Source organism: Sinohyriopsis cumingii, chromosome 8, assembly GCF_028554795.1.
Source record: "Sinohyriopsis cumingii isolate HCF-2022 chromosome 8, ASM2855479v2, whole genome shotgun sequence".
Lineage (NCBI taxonomy): Eukaryota > Metazoa > Mollusca > Bivalvia > Unionida > Unionidae > Sinohyriopsis > Sinohyriopsis cumingii.
In genome coordinates, this window is record NC_142968.1 from 60,884,494 (window position 1) to 60,905,316 (window position 20,823).

Below are 20,823 nucleotides of genomic sequence, written 5' to 3' on the forward strand. Positions count from 1 at the left end.
ACTATTTCCGACTGAGATGTTTATCTTCATTTTAAGTTGATTGGTTGTGTCTCTTAAAGATTACGTCTACAATTATTAATAATGTTGACCCGTTTAATGTAGAGCAAAACATAATAAAATACCCTTACCCTAAAACTGAATCATGCTGTATTGGTTTTTTGAACATTTTACACGGAATTCATTTTGCGAAGAAAAACAAAATAGAACACGCGGACGGCACAGTAATACACGCCTTTTTACTGCTTTGTAACAAGTCAACGAACTAAGTTTGTTAAAGGAAACGAAATGTTATGTGGTAAGCAAACCGATTTAAATATGCTTATTACAAAAATATAACTCGGACAAGGATGAGCGAGAACGATTTTACTCAAGTTTGGTCGTTGTGATGATCCTTTTTACATGTTGATGTCTTGGTGGTGGGTAAATTTGAAATAAGCACTGTGCGTCAGGAGTTATGGCCCATCGTTCTTAACTGAAACCACAACTAAGGATATGAGCTCATTTTCGAGTTGAATGTATTTCATTAAATTCCGAATACTTGCCAAAATAATAGTTCTCAGGGGGGATACAAGTGCCAAGTTTATGAGAGAAAGAGTTTGTCCATTGCTAAGTTGTATCAAATTGTACCAAGGTCAGTTTGACTCTCATGATCGATAGTTCTCGGTATTGCTGACCTCTAGTGAACGTCAGATTTATGATGCCAATAGCGTTCGACGTTTCGTACATTTTCTATTTAGCCGTAGCCAGATGATGATCATCGTATGTTTACGCAAGTAGGAATATTGCTAATTTAATCGGACTGTTTCTATGTGTCTATCTCTTCCACTCCTCATTCTCTGTCTGTCTGTCTCTACATATACATTTTTACATACATACAAACACACACACAGACACAGACACAGAGACACACACATACACACACACACACACACACATATATATGTGTGTGTGTGTGTTTGTGTGTGTGTCTGTGTGTTCTCTTTATGTCACCTTCCCTCTGTTTGATATTTGGGTATGCCCTGCAACATTGGAAAACGTATAGCCCAACCACCTGAACCTCATGGTATGAACATAATGTTCTAAAATAAACAATATTTTCGGGAACAATAGCTGAATGAGAGTATACCTTTAGCTTATTTGCATGCAAACGTAAACGCGAAAATGCTCATTTTGAATAATAAAGATATAGTGGGATATCTATGTAGATCAAGTGTTTGTTTGAATGCTGCCGTCTCAAATGTAAATTTAGATGTACAATATTTTTTCTCATATAGTTTTTAATTATTAACATACTGAACGTATCTGTATTTTAACAGCTCAGTAAAAAACAAATGTATGTTTTATGTTCTCAAATATGATAGGTCAATTATGAAATAATATGATTGGCTTGTAGACAATTTGACTCACAGCTTGTGCGTCCTGCTTGCGGGCATCAATGCCGGCGGTCTTAATTGAGTACTATCGAGTAAGGTGCCTTTTCTGAGCTTACCCAGCTAAGACTTATTTGCCGCAAAAATGATTAATAATGTATATTACTTGTTAAATACCGATTTTCCACGTCAAGTTTTTATTGTTATTATTACTACCGTTATTATTGTTCAAAATATTATTATTATTATTATTATTATTATTATTATTATTATTATTTCATGCAATGAATATTCTGTGTTATATGCAAGACAATCACTCGCCGCGTAAATAAATTTGCTATGTTTAGGGGATGCTTTTATTAGAAATTGCTAGAATAAGGCAAAATACAATTTATTCAGGTTCTAAGTAGTTACAAAAGATACATTCATGTAATCTTAGTTACGATGATGAAATATTAATAAACTACCATATAAAATGTGAGGACTGTGAGTGTAGGATGTAATTTATAAATTGTTTAAACTTTCCAAATTTACTGAATGCTGCTAGTCATCGTTTGGATGACATCACTTTACATGTGCTTTGCTACCCGGTCAATATCATTCTAGTCCCGAAATTCACTGTTTGATCGTCAACATTATTCTTCCAATCCCTCGTAGTAAATGTAGCTAATACATCAGGGATAAAAGAACATTTTTGCTTGTCTGAGAGCATGGGAATCCTTTATATCCATCAATTCGCAGATGCTGAAAATCATATATTAATTTTAATGAAATATATTTTATCTCTTTTTTTCTTCAATCTCATTTATATAAAACGGACAAACATGATCTTCCAAAGAGTCATAAAGTTCTCCCATCTTAAATGCGCTTTTTTTGTCCTCAGTTGCTTGCACCATGCGTTGGTTTCCAATATCGGACATTCTTCAGTAGAATTGTAAAAATGATTGACGGAGTTTATATAGGTTGGATCTTTTTCTTGCAAGGCCGTTTCCTCAACATGACATAGTTCAGTAAGATGGCGAAGACCATTAACGTTGGGTTATATAGTTATCCTTTATAACGTGAACGTTGAATTTGTAATCCTGACATATTTCGAAAGGATTTGGAATATCTCAGACTGGAGTTATATACGCTTGATCTGTCTTATGCACATCGGGTGTCTCATATTGACATGGTTCCATAGAAACTTCATAAAGGTAATGACTGTCGTCAGTACTCATTCTGACTGCATGAGAGTGGTCCTCGATTACATTGTCCTTTGCTTGAACATGGATATCAGACATGGCAACCTGAAATGCAAAAAAATAACTGATTTTATCATTTTGAACCAATCAAAAATATAACAGAGACTGGAGAGTAAGTTTCATAGTTCTGAGTCCGGGAAAAGCGTTTACAGTTCATAAACAGAACTTTGCCAAACAAAACAAAAATTCGAGAATTTATTTGTGCTCTAAAGTATAACATAAACTCAGACTGGTAGCTTAAAGCCAAATATGACAAAATCTTCAGTCAATAATTTTGTGTTACTCTTTGTACAATTTACTCGCAAAGTATCCTCTTCAGTTGAAGAGTTAGATACCCCAAAATCGTAGACTGCATTACAACCATCGACTCACACTCACTTTTGTGTTGCCCTTCTCGTAGTATAGAAGGAAGAGAACATCGATTGCTGTACAAGTGTATTGACGGAAAGCTTATTTGAAACCAAGGAAAACCCTTTTTTATATATCAAACCTTGTAATAAAAACATCAAATGGGATTTAGGTTTTCGATATTTTTGTCTTTCTTTTTTTCTTTACATTTTTGTTTGAGAAAGCGAAGCAGAGAAAATATTTATCGAACAATATTAAAACTGTGTCAAAGTATTACTAGTTCTAAATTCAATTCCAAGCGTAAATAAAAGGATCAAATCATCAAAGACCCATCAGAGCTTTAAAAATTGATTTAAAAATAGATTTCTGTAACAACTTCGTTGAAGCGTTTACTTTGAGATGATATGAAATAAAATGTTGATAGTGTGTGTGCTTGCTTCTATATGTGTGTACCTGCTTATATGTGCATGTGTGCGTGCTTCTATATGTATGTGTGTGTGAGAGAGATAAAGTATAATTAGTCTCCATTCCTAGGGCACATGAATTAAATTGAAAGCACACTTCTTGTTTGCAACCTTTGAGATTTATATTGCTAGAACTGCTACAAATTAACACTATATAGCGATAAACCCTGTACATGTAGTCATACATTACCGAATAAGTAAGATCAAATAAATCCTGAAATTAGCAGGTTAAACGTTGCTAAAGATTATTTTAGTTGATTGGTGGTGAACAGCCGCTGGCAAATAGATGTAACCAGGAATATATAACAAGTACATGTATTTTCTGCAATACTTTCTCAATAAAGAAAACTATTCACATCCTTTACGAGCCGTGACTGCTTTAATGAAATGGGCTGAGCTGAATATTAGTAATTCTATATACCAATTTTGTCATTTATATATGCTCGGATCAGTTGATAACTATATTGCTTGTAAGTGTAATATTAATCATTTCTTCTAAAAATTTCATCTGAGTTAGTGTTCATGTCGTAGCCTATTGGGAGATGGCCTCGATCTATTTAGATGTCAACTTCGGAGAATAACAGCAGCGAATTCTTACGGTAAGTAGTTATCCGATTAAAGACCTGTGCTTCCAGTTTTCAAATGTGCGTTATCTTTGCTGGCTTATTCTATAGAGTACTGCAAAATATTGTTCAAGCTGCAGTAAGAAATGCAAATTATACAGATTCGTGAATTTAAGTACATGCTTGAATTCATCGAATACATTATTATTCCAAGCATCGATGAACCGGATCCACAATAGAAAAAGACATACATAACGCCATGCAGATTATGTGCTTGACGTCACGCAATACTGTTATCACGCATTCCTTTGCTTCAAATTTAACAAATTAACAGTCAGTACGCACGGTACTTTTGAATCAGCACATATGCCTGAATCTGTATTCCATTCACTTAGGTTTGATCTACCTCATATTGCCCGACGTCTGTTTATACAACAACTAATAAAAGAGAATGAAAACGTATTCATTGCAGAAATCCACCGTAGCTAGAAATAATTATCGTATAGCCAGTACACTTTACATATAGTATGTGCAGTTTCACGTGTTTCATGTGACAAAATATTACGAATCCCTTAAGGTGCTTCTGAGTAGTCTAAATAAGCCGATGAAATTCGTTTTTATTCTATTTACTGACTGGCTGCGATCGTGGAAAAATTGCATTGACCCGCCTACTACAACGGTTGGTTTTTACTATTACTACTAACAGTTTGGCTGCCATTTTTGTAAAATCAACTGCCAAATGGAATTGGGCAAAAATGTCACATCTGTCTCAATATGGCCATTGTACCACTGCATGGGTTTAATTCGCCACGTTTCGACTAATATATGCTGAAAATGATGTTAAACCCCAAAGAACAACAACAGCAACAAATAAAACTGAGGGAATTGGTCATTTGATAGCGTGCTTGCGGAACGGGATGGGTTATATCCATAACATGGAATCCACACTAGATACAAAGAGTGGTTTAAATAAACTCAGCTCTGTTAACAGAAGAATGTGGACATAAGCCGGTCTCCAAATAGAAAGAACGTATCCATCAACAAGATGCTTACAACGTAAAGTAGCTCTTATCATGTGATGCATTTCTGAATTTGTCTCTATGTCCACTACAGTCTACTGTTACTGATCGAATAATGCATATATATGATCACAAATACATTAACGTAAATTTAAACTATCTGCACCCATAGTTATCGTGTCAAGCATACAACAATTTGAATGCTGAGAAGTGAATATGCTAGTTACAAGTTCAAGCTGTGATACATTTCTGTAATCGAACTAAAACTATGTGACATCATATTATCTTGTGTGTACATTCTGTGTTGACAAAATATGTTCTTTGAGTCAAATTTTGAAGGGCGGTTGCTCTTTAAATTATAATTGGTAAAAAAACTAAAATATTTTCGTAGTTACAGGAGTGCGCAAAAGAATACAGAGATTACTTTACGCTCCATAAATAAAAGGTGTTGCTTTCTCTACTGTTTTTATTACAATATAAGCTATGTTATGAACAAAATATCAAATAAGTGTATGTTACTGAAAGTCCCCACTAACTGAAAGGTCTATAATCCCGACCTATGTGTGTGATATATTATTCTTATACGAAACGTTCTCGCATTAGTGTTATGGAGGAATTAAGTACCAAACATGGATGCACAATTATATTGTTACCTTAGTTTCAGGCAAGTCTGTGTAAATAATATCTCTTTTGGGATATACTCCCATAATATATATGATACATTTGAATATTTTTTACGTTCTTTCTATTAGCATAATCAAATAACACTGTGCAGCTTACTGGTGGTGGCTCCCAGACAAACGAATGAATGAAATAACCAATTTTATCAAAACTGAGCGTTGTGTCATGTATCGACCACACCTATTTGCTCGGACTACTAGATGCATATATAACCCTAATTTGTCTAGGAATACATAATGAAGATGGTTAATACTTGGGACGTCACAATAGTTAACGAGACTGAAACTAACAGTTCATAACGTTTCCTTTTGAGGTCTTGTTTTGATGAATCATTATTAGAACATGGAAAGCGCCATGATTATTGTATTTATTTTTGTAGTTATTTTATTCACACCCATCAGTGAAACTATTGTTGAAAAGGGCAGTGGTGACCGCACCATCTTGGACTGCTTTCCTGTCTTGTCATTGTTTTGTCATTTACTATAACTGAACGGTAGCAAGAAGTATTTAATAAGTATAATTCTCTAAATTCTTATGTTTTCAAAGTAAAAGTATATGAATAAAGTTAAATAGGTCATACAAATGAAAAGTATGTGGTGAAATGGCAGATGACATAAAAGGGTAACGTTTTCATTATTATAGTTTCTAAATTATAAAGTGCATGCCTTATTTCACCATGGAGAGAGAGAGAGAGAGACAGATCGAGAGACAGGGACAAAGGCTAAGACTGATATAGGATCATTGACAACATACATTACCTCATCAATAACACTGTACATGCCTTTTTCGAGTTCTGGTAATAAATTTACAAGTGATGATTTGTTTATGGTATGAGAACGTAGGCCAGTATCGTCATCATTATTTGCAACTCTTCTGTCTTTTTTAACTCTTCTACAAAATTGAACACGTCTGCTACCATTACCAGCCGCTCTTGTTTTACATGTCAGCCTATCATTTTCATAGCTAGGATTGTTTTTCTCTGAATCATGGCTGTTTAAATGATTGAATTTTGATCTCTCCATGGTACTTAATGACGAAGACACAGTTCCTAAAGGCGTTCCATCTCGAACTTCTTTCATTAAATTGGCCGTTTGGTCTGAAATGCTTTGCAGAATACTTGAGTTTCTTTGTGTGCTTGGAAATTCTACCATTTGTGTTTTTCGTGAAGTCTCGTTTGGCACCACTGAAAGAGGTAGACATATGTCATGTTTCGCTTCGTCTTCTCCAAAGATTTTCTTATCTGGCTGTCCTATATTATGAAACGATATAGACACTAGATTTCTAAAGATTGTGTTTAGCAGATAGACAATCATATCTTTACGAGGTTCATACAGAAACGAATAACAAGCGTGAGTCTAGCACGAGTGACTTCAAAAAGGCAAAAACTTCACGACAAGCAATAATCAAATATATATATATATATATATATATATATATATATATATATATATATATATATATATATATACACATACAAACATACATACATAGAGAGAGAATTAGTGCTATCCCTGGAGTCAGTAGAATAATTTTTGCTAATAGTAAACATACATATATATATATATATATATATATATATATATATATATATATATATATATATATATATATATGCAATAAACTGATAACGAACAGTGCTAAACTAGTATCTATCTAGAATGGGTGTTTCGACTTTTTAATGGGTCTTTCTCAATGGCAAATAAAAAAAAACCATAGCCATGACAAACAATGAAGCAGAAAAACGGTTATGTTTGCGAAACTTTACACGACTGTTTCTACAGGGATTCAACCTTTTAACTATATTATGTGTCAACTAGTTTATTTCAGCTTGTTGTTGATACTAGAAAATATTTGAATTGACTTGGAAATTGATGAGCCATAACGACATCTGTTATTTTATGTAAATCTATGGAAGCGCAGATCATATCCCGGATATTTCTTTGTTATAGTAGTCATAGGCTATAAAGCGAATTTAGTGAATTATTTACAAGAAAATGTGTCGGCTGCAAAAGATAATTTTATTTGTGCATGGTTGTCTTTTTCTAGCCTTCTTGGTTTAAACCGATTGGTTTTAATGTTCTAAGGCGGCGTATCCAGTAAGATATAATCTGCGCTTGCTTAAGTTTACATCAAATAACAGATGTTGTTATGTCTCGTCAGTGTCTAGGTCAATACAAATATTTTCCAGTATCAGCAACAAGCTGAAATGAACTAGTTGACACATAATATAGTTCAAAGTTTGAATTCTTGTAGAAACAGTCATGTACAGTTTCGCAAACATAACCGTTGTTCTGTTTAATTTGTTTGTCTTGTCTATATTTTGTATATGCCTTTAAAACAGACTCATTAAAGAGTCGACAGCGCAAAGGCGAGATAGATACTAGTTTCGCACTGTTCGTTGTCAGTTTGTTGCATTTATCTCTTAATCAATCCCTGACACACGTGATCTCTCGCTGGATCCATTGCACATGAAAGGATTGTTATCCGCCATATGGTTCGCATTCTTTGCATATATATATATATATATATATATATATATATATATATATATATATATATACATACATGCATACATATATATATATTTACGCATGATTTTTGTTCTTAAATGAATTCGGATTTATCAAATCATAAGTACAGAATGTATCATAGTCTGATCAAGCAGGTGTGTTTAATTATTATTTACAATTTTAAGTAATATTTGATTAAAGCATATCTCATACGAGCAAATCGGATACAATTAAAAATTGTGTCCCTAGAATGTTTCACTGTGACCTTACACTTCTGCAGCATTTTTCAATTAATTTTATTAATATTATCTTTATAATTTCATTGTAAAAGCATAGTACGACTGGATGATGAGAAGATCTGCTTTTACGTAAGTCACAGTGTGTGTATTTTCTACGTTTATGTGACACATTGGGTAAAGCATTATATTGGAATATTTCCTTGCTTCTTTATATGTTTAGTGAACTATGTGTTTGCCTGTTTAATTGTCTAAAGTAGTAATACAAATTTTACATTTTTATTTAACAGTTGAAGCAAAATCAAACAAGCAACAATTGCGATTTTAAGCAAATTTTTGACCAGAGCAGATGGATTTTATATTGTAAATATGTTTGACAATTCCCTTTAGAAAATGTAGTTCTAAGATCAAGTCCTCGATTTCTTGTAATTGGTTGTTTTTAAATCTTTTTTGTTTTGCACCTTTGATCATCATATGCCTTGCATTAAATATTGAAAACAGTACGTTTGCTAGAATACTTACCATATGTCAAACAATGACATGTCATGAAAATACATAAATACGTTTGATTCTAGAGCAGTTTAAATTTCATACCAATTTCTCTGGATGCATATATACGGAAAAGGGGGACTAATATGCAGAGTCCTATGATGAGGAGAAAGGCGGAAGAAATCATTGGTGCCATCCAATGAAGTACCAGTGTATGACCTGAAATACGATTGAATTTGTTGCTTTTTGATATAGGAAAAAGTATAATCAATTATGCATCATGAAATAAAACAATGTTCCTTATATAGGGAATGAAAAGGTTATATATATATATATATATATATATATATATATATATATATATATATATATATATATATATATATACTATGCAAAATAACACTTTCTTGATAGTACAGCTATATTGCGCATGATATTGTAGTTAGCTAGGAAAACATTGATAAATCATATCCTAGACAGAAATTCCTCAATTCCTCATTAGTAATATAGCATAGAAAAGCAAATACACGCAATTGGGAGTCAAAACTGCATGTGGATATTAACATTTAAATACTTATCATACTTTCCAGAAGATCATAACTTCAAAAAATTCATTTTCTTACAGTTTTTCATCATGACCGTATAGTAAATACTCAAACATTCTTGTAAATTTTATGCTTTTCTCTCGTGCACAAATTTTAACATAATATTCAAATTTCTTTTCTTAATTAGGTATCTTAGAATAATGATGGTAATTTATAATACGCAATTACGCATTTCATCGTGTTTTATAGGTTCAGAGAAAAAAACGTAATTGAGTTTAACCATTCTTAAGGATCGTGTGTATTTGCTTTTCTATGCTATATTAACTAATGAGGAATTGAGGAATTTCTGTCTAGGATATGATTACGGTGGTTCCCTCTTTAATCCGAACCCGGCTGAAGGCTGTTCAAATATATTGATCCCAGTTAGAATGTTCTAATCATCATAAACTCTACGTATCAAAAGTAGCTATGGAGACAACTAAACATTTTGATCCCGGATACCGTCAGGTTTCGAGATCTTTGAATTTACATATATATTTAAATTTATTATATATTGTAATAATCCGTGTGTTATATATCGAAAAGACCAGAGTTCAAGACTCAGATATGCTTGTCATAAATGATAAAAGTGAGATAGAACATGCCTTTTAATATTGCATAATGACTTCAACAGTGTTTGTCACAACAACTTTTGTTAATATAGAGCAGTTTTGTGTGTCTAAATGCCAAAAGACTACTTAGTAATACACCATATTAAGGTGAAATTAATTATATTATTAAATTCATGTGTATATCAACATCTAATTTTATTAGATTGACTGTAACACATTCTGACATAGAAGTGTGATCTCAATGAAAACAAATAATTTTCGTACTAGTGTACTTGGGCAGTGTGTTGGGAGAAAGCAGCTGCTTTATTAAGACTAATATAATAATTATAAAGCGTTCAAATTCAATAGAAATCATAACAATTTGATTCAGTTTGGGGATTTTAAAGTGCCAAAGTTATTATAGGTTATGTAAAAAATATATAACTGATGGTTTTAGAATACATGGCCGAAATTCTTTTCTGCTTAGATGTTCATACTTTGCCAGTCTGACAACTATCTGCCAGTGCACTGTCTGCACTCGTATACAAAAACATTTATTTACGTCACATGACCTTAGGTAGCCAATCAATGTTTGTCATTCCCAGGGATAGCTATGGCTTTAACCAAGTTAACTGCTCAAACTTCATGGAAAATTCTCTCTGAACACAAAATTTAGACATAATTAAGTTGTCCTCTCTATGTCCGTGGTGTGCGTTTTTACTTTTAATTTCAGTTGTATATTCATACCTATGATTACCTAGAATCGAACGAAACGGACAAGTGCATTTCGATGCGATTCGAGCTTGAGTACAACGTACTGCTGATGCAATGAGTCGCAATACGGTTAGAAATAGTCCCAATCAAATGCATAATATTTCGCACATTAGAGTTAAATAACAAGTTCTACATAACCAAGAACCTAAAATAATGAACAGTAACATTAGTTCAAACATATTGTTCAACAAAAGTCTGACATGAGACATGTGATTCTTCGGCCGGGCACATTGGATCCATCTCTATCCTGCCGTCAGTAACAAAACTCCACCGGATGGTTGAAGTCACTGGCTTTGATATTCCAAATCATGGAAGGCAAGATAATTCATTTCCTAAATTATTCATGTGAAATCTCAGCACGAACCACGTATGGTCCAACATGAAAATGAATATGGCACAGTAACTGCTAATATGCGAACTTCTTTTCCACTTAATGTTGATGTAGAAGTGTTAATGTTTTTAGATGAACTCCTTGACTAATTCATTAATACTCAAGGCAACATTGTGATATTAAGAGGACCAGGGTAAGGTTTAATACTCACATTTAGTATCAAACACAGAGTACACATTTATAAGATGGCGATGTAAACAATGGCGGGTGGGTAGCATTGGTTCAGGAATGGAAGACGTAATTCACACGTTGTAGATGTTTTCAGTGACATATAAAAGTGACATGATTAAATATGCCAAAGTCTCTTAAGTCAAACATCATATCATATCTCAACGTTTAACATGAATTAATCTTCACAAATTAAATGTTTGTGCATGCACAACTCTATTAACAATATCATTAAAGTATTACACATAGTGAACTGCCTCATCATTTTCTAACTTTGGTTCATGCTTTTACATTATTATCATTGGTATTACTATTGGAAGAGGAATATATATATATATATATATATATATATATATATATATATATATATATATATATATATATATATATATATATATATATATTACCCACATCCTCTCTGGAAAGCGAAGGAACTGTAGTAACAGCTGAAAGAAAATAATTTATTTTTACTTCTTAGCAATGAAAAAAATATTAAAAATAAAAATGATAATCGTCGCTGAGGAAAGAATGTCACTATTTTACGATAGAATAATTTGAATATGTATGTATCTATATATGTATGTATGTATGTATGTATGTATGTATGTATGTATGTATGTATGTATGTATATATGTATGTATGTATGTATGTATGTATGTGCGTATGTATATATGAATGTATGTAAGTATGTATTCATGTATTTATTTAGTGAATGAAAAATATTTCGAGTTGAACAATTATCTTCTTCGGTTGGAACAATTATGCATATGTATATATAAATGTATGTAAGTATGTATTCATGTATTTATTAGCGAACGAAAGAATATTTCGAGTTGAACAATTATCTTCTTCGGTTGGAACAATTAAATTTCTACTTGTATGCAGGACCCAAACATTAGTTGTTTTAAGTGACATTTTTACTAGGGTCCATTCCAACATAACATTGCAGCAGATGAAAACAAATATTTCTCATCCGTAAATAAGAAAATGATATGTGTTACTATTTAAGTGGAGTAACTTGACGTATGGAGGCGTATTCATGTAAGTTATAATCAATTGAAAATTAATTTAAACTGTAAATTGTCTTAACATTTGAATATATGGGCTTCTTTTTCATTTTGCATCAGGATAATTGTGACTAGATTGCCGAACTTGCTTTTGCCAAATTAGTTCAACCATAATGTATGTATGTATGAATGTATGTATATGTTTATATGTATGTATGAATATATATATATATATATATATATATATATATATATATATATATATATATATATATATATATATATATATATATATATTCATACATAAAGTCACCTGAGTCTAGAAAAGTAACTACTTCGTGCGATATGTAAAACCTTTGATCACGCACGTAAGGTAAATTGTTTTAAACTGTATCATAGAGGACGATTTGAGCCATTAAGACAATACATAAGTATGCAACATGTATGTAACTATAGAGAACAAAGGTTATCGACATTACCTGAAACAATTTATCAAAATTACCAGAAGTAATTTGAAAATGGTTTAGTCAGACTGGAAGATACAGTATGACCGTGCAGTAATCAGCATACAACAACCTATAGGTCAATATTTCTACAAAGAAATTCTAATAATATGTCTTGATATAAAACTGATGAAACGTTCTAAAAATCTATTTTTCTCTTCTGAGAGAAGAGTCAGTATGTCTTACTGAAATCTTAAAAGTTCACATGGACTTGCAGATATGTTATTTAAATCTTGATAGACAGAGAACATAGGATATATATATATATATATATATATATATATATATATATATATATATATATATATATATATATATAACTGGCATTTCAGTTTACTGGTTTACTATGGTATTTTTTAGGGTGGTACATACCACAATATTTGTGTACCATATCAGTATTTCGATAACTTCAATAAGTAAGGAATGAACGGAAATTCTTCAGCAATGTTATTACGAAGTAAAATATATTAAATGCATGTTTTCATTTGTCACGACAAATTCAAACAATTGTTGTTGTTTTTTTAAGAAGCAGGATTATTTGTTACAAAGTAGTTTTGAATATTATAATTACAATTATATTCACGATACTTTAATTGCATATTTGACACGTGTCACGTATACAAACATTGCGACTTACGTAACAGTTAACGTACTCATAGCAATCTCTTCTGATATAAGGTACTTTCGGAGGGTGTCTGCGATTGTCTTTTGAACAAACATGCTTTATATTTATTAATCGCCAGACAATTAATATTTTTCATAATAATAAAACGGATATAATATGCTGTTTTGTGCAAGAATGCAGAGCAAGATATGTTCTTTCTGTTGATATCAACAGTCATAAAATCTGCATGAAAATAACTTAGAGAATAATATGTGCCTAATTAGAATATACATGTATTATGAATATACTACTAGTTATAAATCTTACATAATATCGCCTCGTATCAAAGGATGTCAATTTTGTTTTCTAGTGTTTTACTGTTGTTTGATTGTTTTGATGTATAGTGTCATATTAACAGATGGTAGGTTATGTCATGATGACGCGATTGAAGTAAAGTGGCTTTGACTTGCATATACCATGACAGCTGATCCAACGTGGCCAGAGAAACGACTCAAAATATTCATCTTACAGGCCACAAAACTTGCAATATAACAGCTGATACTAATCCTAGTGAAAGGGTTACATTATTTTGCTCCCCACGACCAGGATTTCCCATTTTTGATATAAACACCGACAGAATTTTTTTTTTTTTAAATTCTGGAAGCCATATGTATATATATATATATATATATATATATATATATATATATATATATATATATATATATATATAATCGACACATGCAATATGTTAAACATTCTGTATGACCATCATTTTTATAATAACAATATCATACTATTTTAATTGACACTTTCAAGACAGAACAATGATATAATATGTAATTAGCCAAACGTGGAATTATTTGTAAAAGAACGAAAAGTTAATTTCTCGGATGAATTCAATGATTAATATTCACTTGCTTTCACATCAAAAAGAGTTGTTTCAAAATATAAACACAATCTTGTCTCAATAGTAAATTAAATAAAAGAAGTTAATTCAGTAGGACTAAAAGATCAATATACTTACAAATGTTTAATCTGTACGGATCACTCTCAAATTCACCTCCCAAATCAATACATGTGTAAATGTTGTATTTGTCGTCAGCTGTTAAATCCCTTATAGAAAGACGCGTGTTGTTTTGAGAATATCTACCGTGGCTTTCTATCAGAGATCCATTAAGCATCCAGGCGACCTTTCCTGTTGGTATACTTAGGGAGTTGCACTGTAACTCTATGGACGAATTGAATATGCCATGTCGAACCGCAATTATCCAAGGATAGGTTGTTTCATCTGAACAATATACAAAACATTCGAATACTGAGGAAGGCATAATCTATAGAAAATCAACATAGGCGGTTTTGTTATACAAACTAATTAATTACACATAGCATATATGACAAATACCTGAAGCGGGCATCATGTTGGCATATTGAATGTATTTTAATTTATGTTGTTCACCCCATATTTTGTAAACGTCTCTTCATAAATCTTTATGAAACCAGGATCGTTGGTTTAAGCAGAAATCGGAGTAATGAGTGGGTGCTTACACTCTAATATTAAGGCGGACACAGGAACAAAGCCGGTGGTGCACGGGTCACAACTATTTGGCAATTATTTCCATTAAATGATGAAATACTGCAAATTTATAATGGCATAATTTGCTTAGAAATGTACTGACGTTCATTGCATTTAATGAGTAATCAGGCCATACGTGTATGTATATTTGGCTGATTTAAGATGGTTTATATATGTATGAAACAACAACTTCGACTTAACCAGTTCATGGATTGTTGGACTACATAGATAATTTGGGAGTTCAATCAAATATATATATATATATATATATATATATATATATATATATATATATATATATATATATATATATATATATATATATATATATTTGACAAAGTGAGGTAAAGCTATGTTGGTACAAAACAAATCCGACTAATGTAAGTTTTGATACTTAAGGAAAGATAATAATAAATGAATACTTAAATTAAATAGTGCATCTTGATGCAACTGTCATGTAACATGAACAGTAACCTGAAGACATGCATTCACTGTCAAAATTGTTGACCCTCATCTACTTAAATATTATATATTTTTATCAGTTATTACGGCTAAGTACATGAACTTAGATATCCTCAGAAGGCTGGCAAAATGAGTGGTTGAACTAATTTAATTAACGAACAATTCATGAAAACTAAGGTTAACACTACATACCAGTTGTTTGTAGAATGACAATGTGGTTAAAATCTTCTGAATCCGTCGTCATTCCAACTTGTATATGCCAGCATCTTTGTCTCTAATTCTCGAAATGCTAGCACTAACCGTTAACATTTAATATGTGGAGTTGTCTACGTTAACTTGCAAACGTTCATGTTTCTCGTGTTAGACAACAAGATTTTTAAAAGACCATAACAGTAGAAGAGGTGTCGAATTACGACTAATACTGATAGAATCCCATTTTATTATTGAAAATTTTTATTATTGAAAGTCCACTACAAAGACACATTTCTTCCTATTACACTTTGCACAGTCCTTCCTTTTGAGGAAGAAACAAATGGTATGCAGGAAACTAGAGCATACAAAAAGACCATATTCCAAGTTGTAGGTCAATGTGTTGATAAAATTTGGCTAATACAGTATGATTCCATACAAGCAAGCTGATTATGTAATTTTGTGTATTTTCAAAAAGCAGTTGCTAAATTTGCAAAATTGGCATAGTAGGGTTTGATTGGTACTATGTAACTAATCAGTTATATGGTCATTCTTATATTGTCAATGCATTTCGTCATCATCTATGATTCAATTTGAACCATTTACTGATTGAAGATGTTTCTTATATATGTAAAACAACAACTTCTATTTAACCCGATTGTACGTTTCTGAAATACACATATGATTTGGAAGGTCAAAATATATCTTGGACAATGTGTAGTAAAGCCGTGTTTGAACAAATCAAATGAAACCGATCTTTGTATTGAGAAATAAGTCAATAATACATAAATAAATACATAAGTTAGATAGTGCGTCTTTGTATAACTGCCTTCAGACACGAACAGTCACCTGCAGACATGCTTTCAGTGTTTAAATATTTAACTCTAATATCTGTTTATGCATTACAACTCATCGTCGGATATCACTATTTAATACCTCAAACTGATAAATCCATATAATTCTAGTAAATGAACGTTTGTGCTGTTGTAATTAACAAACAATTAATGAAATATAAGGTTTACACAACATACCAATTTGTATAGTGACACTATCGTTTAAGTCCTCTGAATCCCATGATTGTTCCATCTTGTATATGCCAGCATCTTTTTTTGTAACGTTTGAAATGCTAACAGTAATAGTTGACGTTTCGAAGGTAGCGTTGTATAGGTAAACGTGCAGTCTTTCGTCTCTTTCATACCAGACAACCAAATTTGTAAGTGGCCATGCCAGCAGAAAATTTGACGAGTTACGTCTAATACTTATATAATCCCTTTTTGTATTGTTGTATGTCCATGATAAAGACACGTTTCTTCCTATAATACCGTGTACAGTCCTTCCTTCTGAGCCAAAAGCAAATGTTATGCAAGAAGCTAAAAGACACAGGAAGAACATATTTCCCTTGAATATAAACGTGTTGATACTGTCCAGCTAATACTGTATGATTCTATAGCAACGTACGGAATTTGTAATCCCGTATACATCCGAAGCAGTTGCTAATGTTCCGTCTCGAAATAAAACATGATAATAGCTGTATAACTAAAATGTCTGATCAGATCACAACTTATTAAGTCTTCTAAATGAATACAAGCGTGTTATATTTTAAAAGGAACGAATTGGACATTTAAAGGGCGTGCAGAAAGATGTCTTAAGAACCAAAGTGTTTCCAATGTCCATCACTTAGCATCATTTTTAAAGTCTGATGTATAATATCCACCGAGAAATGGGAAACGATCCTTATGTTCCGAACATAATCCACACTATTTACGGAATATCAATATATATATATATATATATATATATATATATATATATATATATATATATATATATATATATATATATAGAGAGAGAGAGAGATATATATATATATATATATATATATATATATATATATATATATATATATATATATATATATATATATATATATATATATATATATATATATATATATATATATATGTATATATATATATATATATATATATATATATATATATATATATATATATATATATCAGACAGGGACGGAAATGTGTGAAATCTTGTCTTTGTCAATGGAGACAGAACGAAAATGACTCAGAAATCTGTATTGATCAATAGATAATAGGTTTTAAGAGATAGCACCAACAAGAGGAAATTAAACAATGCAAATAAAGCTTGAAAACAACAAGTTTTAAAAAATATAATAATTTATTTTCCTGGAAAATTTAGGTAAAAATGAAAAAATATGAACTTACGGTTTTAAGAATCAGACCCAAAATAATCCTAGAATAATCCACGAATACAATTTTTGACGTCCTAATATCAAAATGTTCTAATGATTTTAAGTTCGAGTTCCGACGAAGAATCCAAGAAGGAAGACGATGACGTATGCTGTAATCTATAGTGTTGAAGTCTGCAGTTCCTTGTAGAAACAAGTATTATCACTCCGGTTTTGGAAATGTGAATAAAGATTTATAAAAACTGTCTCTTGTTCAACAATTTCAGACGTGTACACGTATTTTCCAGGAAAAACAATTAATCTGTTTGAATCCAAATAATTTGAAATAACTCCAAACAGCACAATATACCAATTCCAGTGTAGCAACCCAACTTCTACTGAGAATAACTCTCTAAAACAAAAGTTATATCGTCTTCTAAAGCGTAAAAAGGGGTCACGTGATAATATTCTAGAAGCTCGTAGAAATTAGGTATTTGTTACCGATCACGTACACCCAGTGCGGCCTTGAAGGAAACCAATCATTTTACTCTAAGAAATAAATTTTAAAAAATTATTTTTTATATCTTAAACACGCCCTCCTTTCATGACCTCGACAACAACCAATCATCTTAAATACAAATAGAACTTATTTACGTGGTTGCTACTAATTTTGAATCAAGGTTAGGATCTAGATCAGCACCTGGTGCTTACCAAACGAACAATCAGGTTCAAACTACTTTCTGGAAAAAGTATAATCTGTAATAAATTTACATTACAATAGCACGTAATGAAATTTTTTTTCAAACTAAAACCGACAAACAATTAAATTGAAATAAATATATATATTAAATCATGTATAATTAAATCAGATATACATAACAAACATCACAACTTGCGATAGATGTGTTATACAATCAGAATTCACTGTTTTCATATAGGTTAAAAATACATTTTTAAAATAATATGATAAATATGTAACAGTTTTCCACACCTTCATAATCCTTACCAATTAAAAGTTCCCTTGTGTTCATTCGATTGAAAGATTTGTTCTTTTAGCACCTTCAATCGCTACATCATATACAATTCCTACACTGTTGCGGTTTTTGATGTTTTTGTTAATATTCTTTTTCTTTTGAAACATTTGCATCACTTTAAAGCATACCTAATTCAGGAATCGTAAGTATATAAGTTCTGTTTATTAATACCATGCTAATTATATTGGTTTGTAGTTGTACAGCTACAGAAAACAATGTTTATAATTAGGAACAGCATACTTAAAATGTGATTTGAGGCTGATTAAAAAAGTATCTGTTCTCAATATAACCATGAATGACAGCAAGATGATGAAAGTCTGCATAACCTGGAATTCTTTTAATTTATTTGTTATCTTTTGTATATTATCCTTCATTCTCTGATTTTCCTGCTATGCGTTCTAAAGTATTGTATACTTTTGTTAGTTGAAAAGGAATAAAAATATACCTTGCCTTCTAACACGTTTCTAAAGAATGACTAAACGTTTATGAGAGAAAACAAGAGTAAAATGATTGTTAAGTATATTAAAGTACTATGTACTTCATTGCTGTATCTAAATGAATGTATATTTCCAGGGCTGTCCTTATTTGCAAACTTAAAATGTTACGGAAGGGAACTTGTGACAGAAATCCCGGTCATTTTATTGAGTTTAAGGTCTTTTTATATAAAGTTGTATTTAACATCTATTTCTAATGAAATAGTCTCAGTTACAGGTCTTAGCTATTTTGAATATTACTGGATTTTTTTATTTATAAAGTTTCAACATTATCTACAATAAGCTCCCATTATTTTCACATTAACAGTTATAATGATGTGTTTGTATAACACATATTTCCACGATTTATTGTATTGTCTGTACTTCATGTGTTGACCTCTCTGCTTGGCTAAGTCACTGTTGGTAGTGACTGCCCCCAGGATAAATCGTACATAGACATATGTGGGGATGATGAATAGCTGTCTGGTTAGGTCCCGTGGGCTAAGTCCCTGAAGGTAGCAACGTATCCCCAGGGTAAATCCTACTTTCATGTATAATTTTGTTTTCTCATACGCAGCAGGTGTAACTGGATAAATGTGTTCCGTTAACATTTCCAACTTTCAAGACGGAAATACGCCGGACTCCATTTCGAATAAGTACAATCTCGTCTCCCAACAGCAATGCATAAATTATTTATTTTTAAAGAATGTGACTGTCTCTGTGGTAGCCGCTCTTGAGATTTAACTGTCTGCCACCCCCTTCGCAGGCGTTGGTTTCAAGAGACATTAGACTAATTTAATTTTATTTTTTCAATTTTCCCTCCATACGATGACAGTATATAATGGGAATTTTACTACGCCATCCTGAAACTCACTCACTGTATAATGAAATGAAATCGCGGATTACATTTACATAGACAACTTTAATAGCAGTGGTTAAAATATATTTGTTGCAAAGAATAAGTAACTGGTTCATAACTGACAGGATAGATCTTTATAGGGAAAGGGTTATCCCCTAGGTATTAGAATTTTCGATCCCTTCCGTAACGCATATATCATTTGGTAACAGACAGGTACAAACCAAGCTATCACGGGAGTGTACATACTATAGCAGAGATCGGACAAACAATGATAGCAGTTGAATATATAGCATGTGTAAGGAAATACAAAACAATGACATGAAACTGAATTTTATTGCTGCTTTTATCTTACTGCCTTCAACATGGAACTTTTTTATCCATAGTGTGTGACAGTTTTAATTCATGCTTTTAGAGCAGTTTGAAGTGTTTGAAGAGTTAATCTACATGTATCATTTCAAAATAATAACGTTGTATATTCTTTTAGTGATAATACACTTGTACACATAAGAAGTTTCACAAA

At 31.7% G+C, this 20,823-nt stretch overlaps 1 protein-coding gene across 1 annotated transcript; it reads right to left on the minus strand.

Moving 5' to 3' along the window:
- Positions 1–1,747: 1,747 nt before the first annotated feature.
- On the minus strand, positions 1,748–17,203 carry LOC149793654 (uncharacterized). Its single transcript, XM_089966447.1, has 6 exons — positions 16,766–17,203; positions 14,535–14,798; positions 11,800–11,838; positions 9,030–9,143; positions 6,448–6,872; positions 1,748–2,659 (listed from the first exon to the last, which is right to left on the minus strand). The coding sequence occupies exons 1-6, from the start codon at positions 17,124–17,126 to the stop codon at positions 2,483–2,485; spliced, it is 1,380 nt and encodes a 459-aa protein (XP_089822573.1). The 5' UTR covers positions 17,127–17,203; the 3' UTR covers positions 1,748–2,482.
- Between the last annotated feature and the right edge of the window lie 3,620 nt (positions 17,204–20,823).

What these genes read in the sequence shown, in the direction of transcription:
- LOC149793654 (XM_089966447.1), bottom strand. Translation starts at nt 17,126, where the DNA reads ATGTTCTTCCTGTGTCTTTTAGCTTCTTGCATAACATTTGCTTTTGGC. An exon ending in TAGTGTCACTATACAAATTG is followed by an intron (nt 14,799 to 16,765) that starts GTATGTTGTGTA and finishes TATATTGTTCAG; the next exon opens with ATGAAACAACCTATCCTTGG. An exon ending in GCTTTCCAGAGAGGATGTGG is followed by an intron (nt 9,144 to 11,799) that starts GTAATATATATA and finishes ATCGTATTTCAG; the next exon opens with GTCATACACTGGTACTTCAT.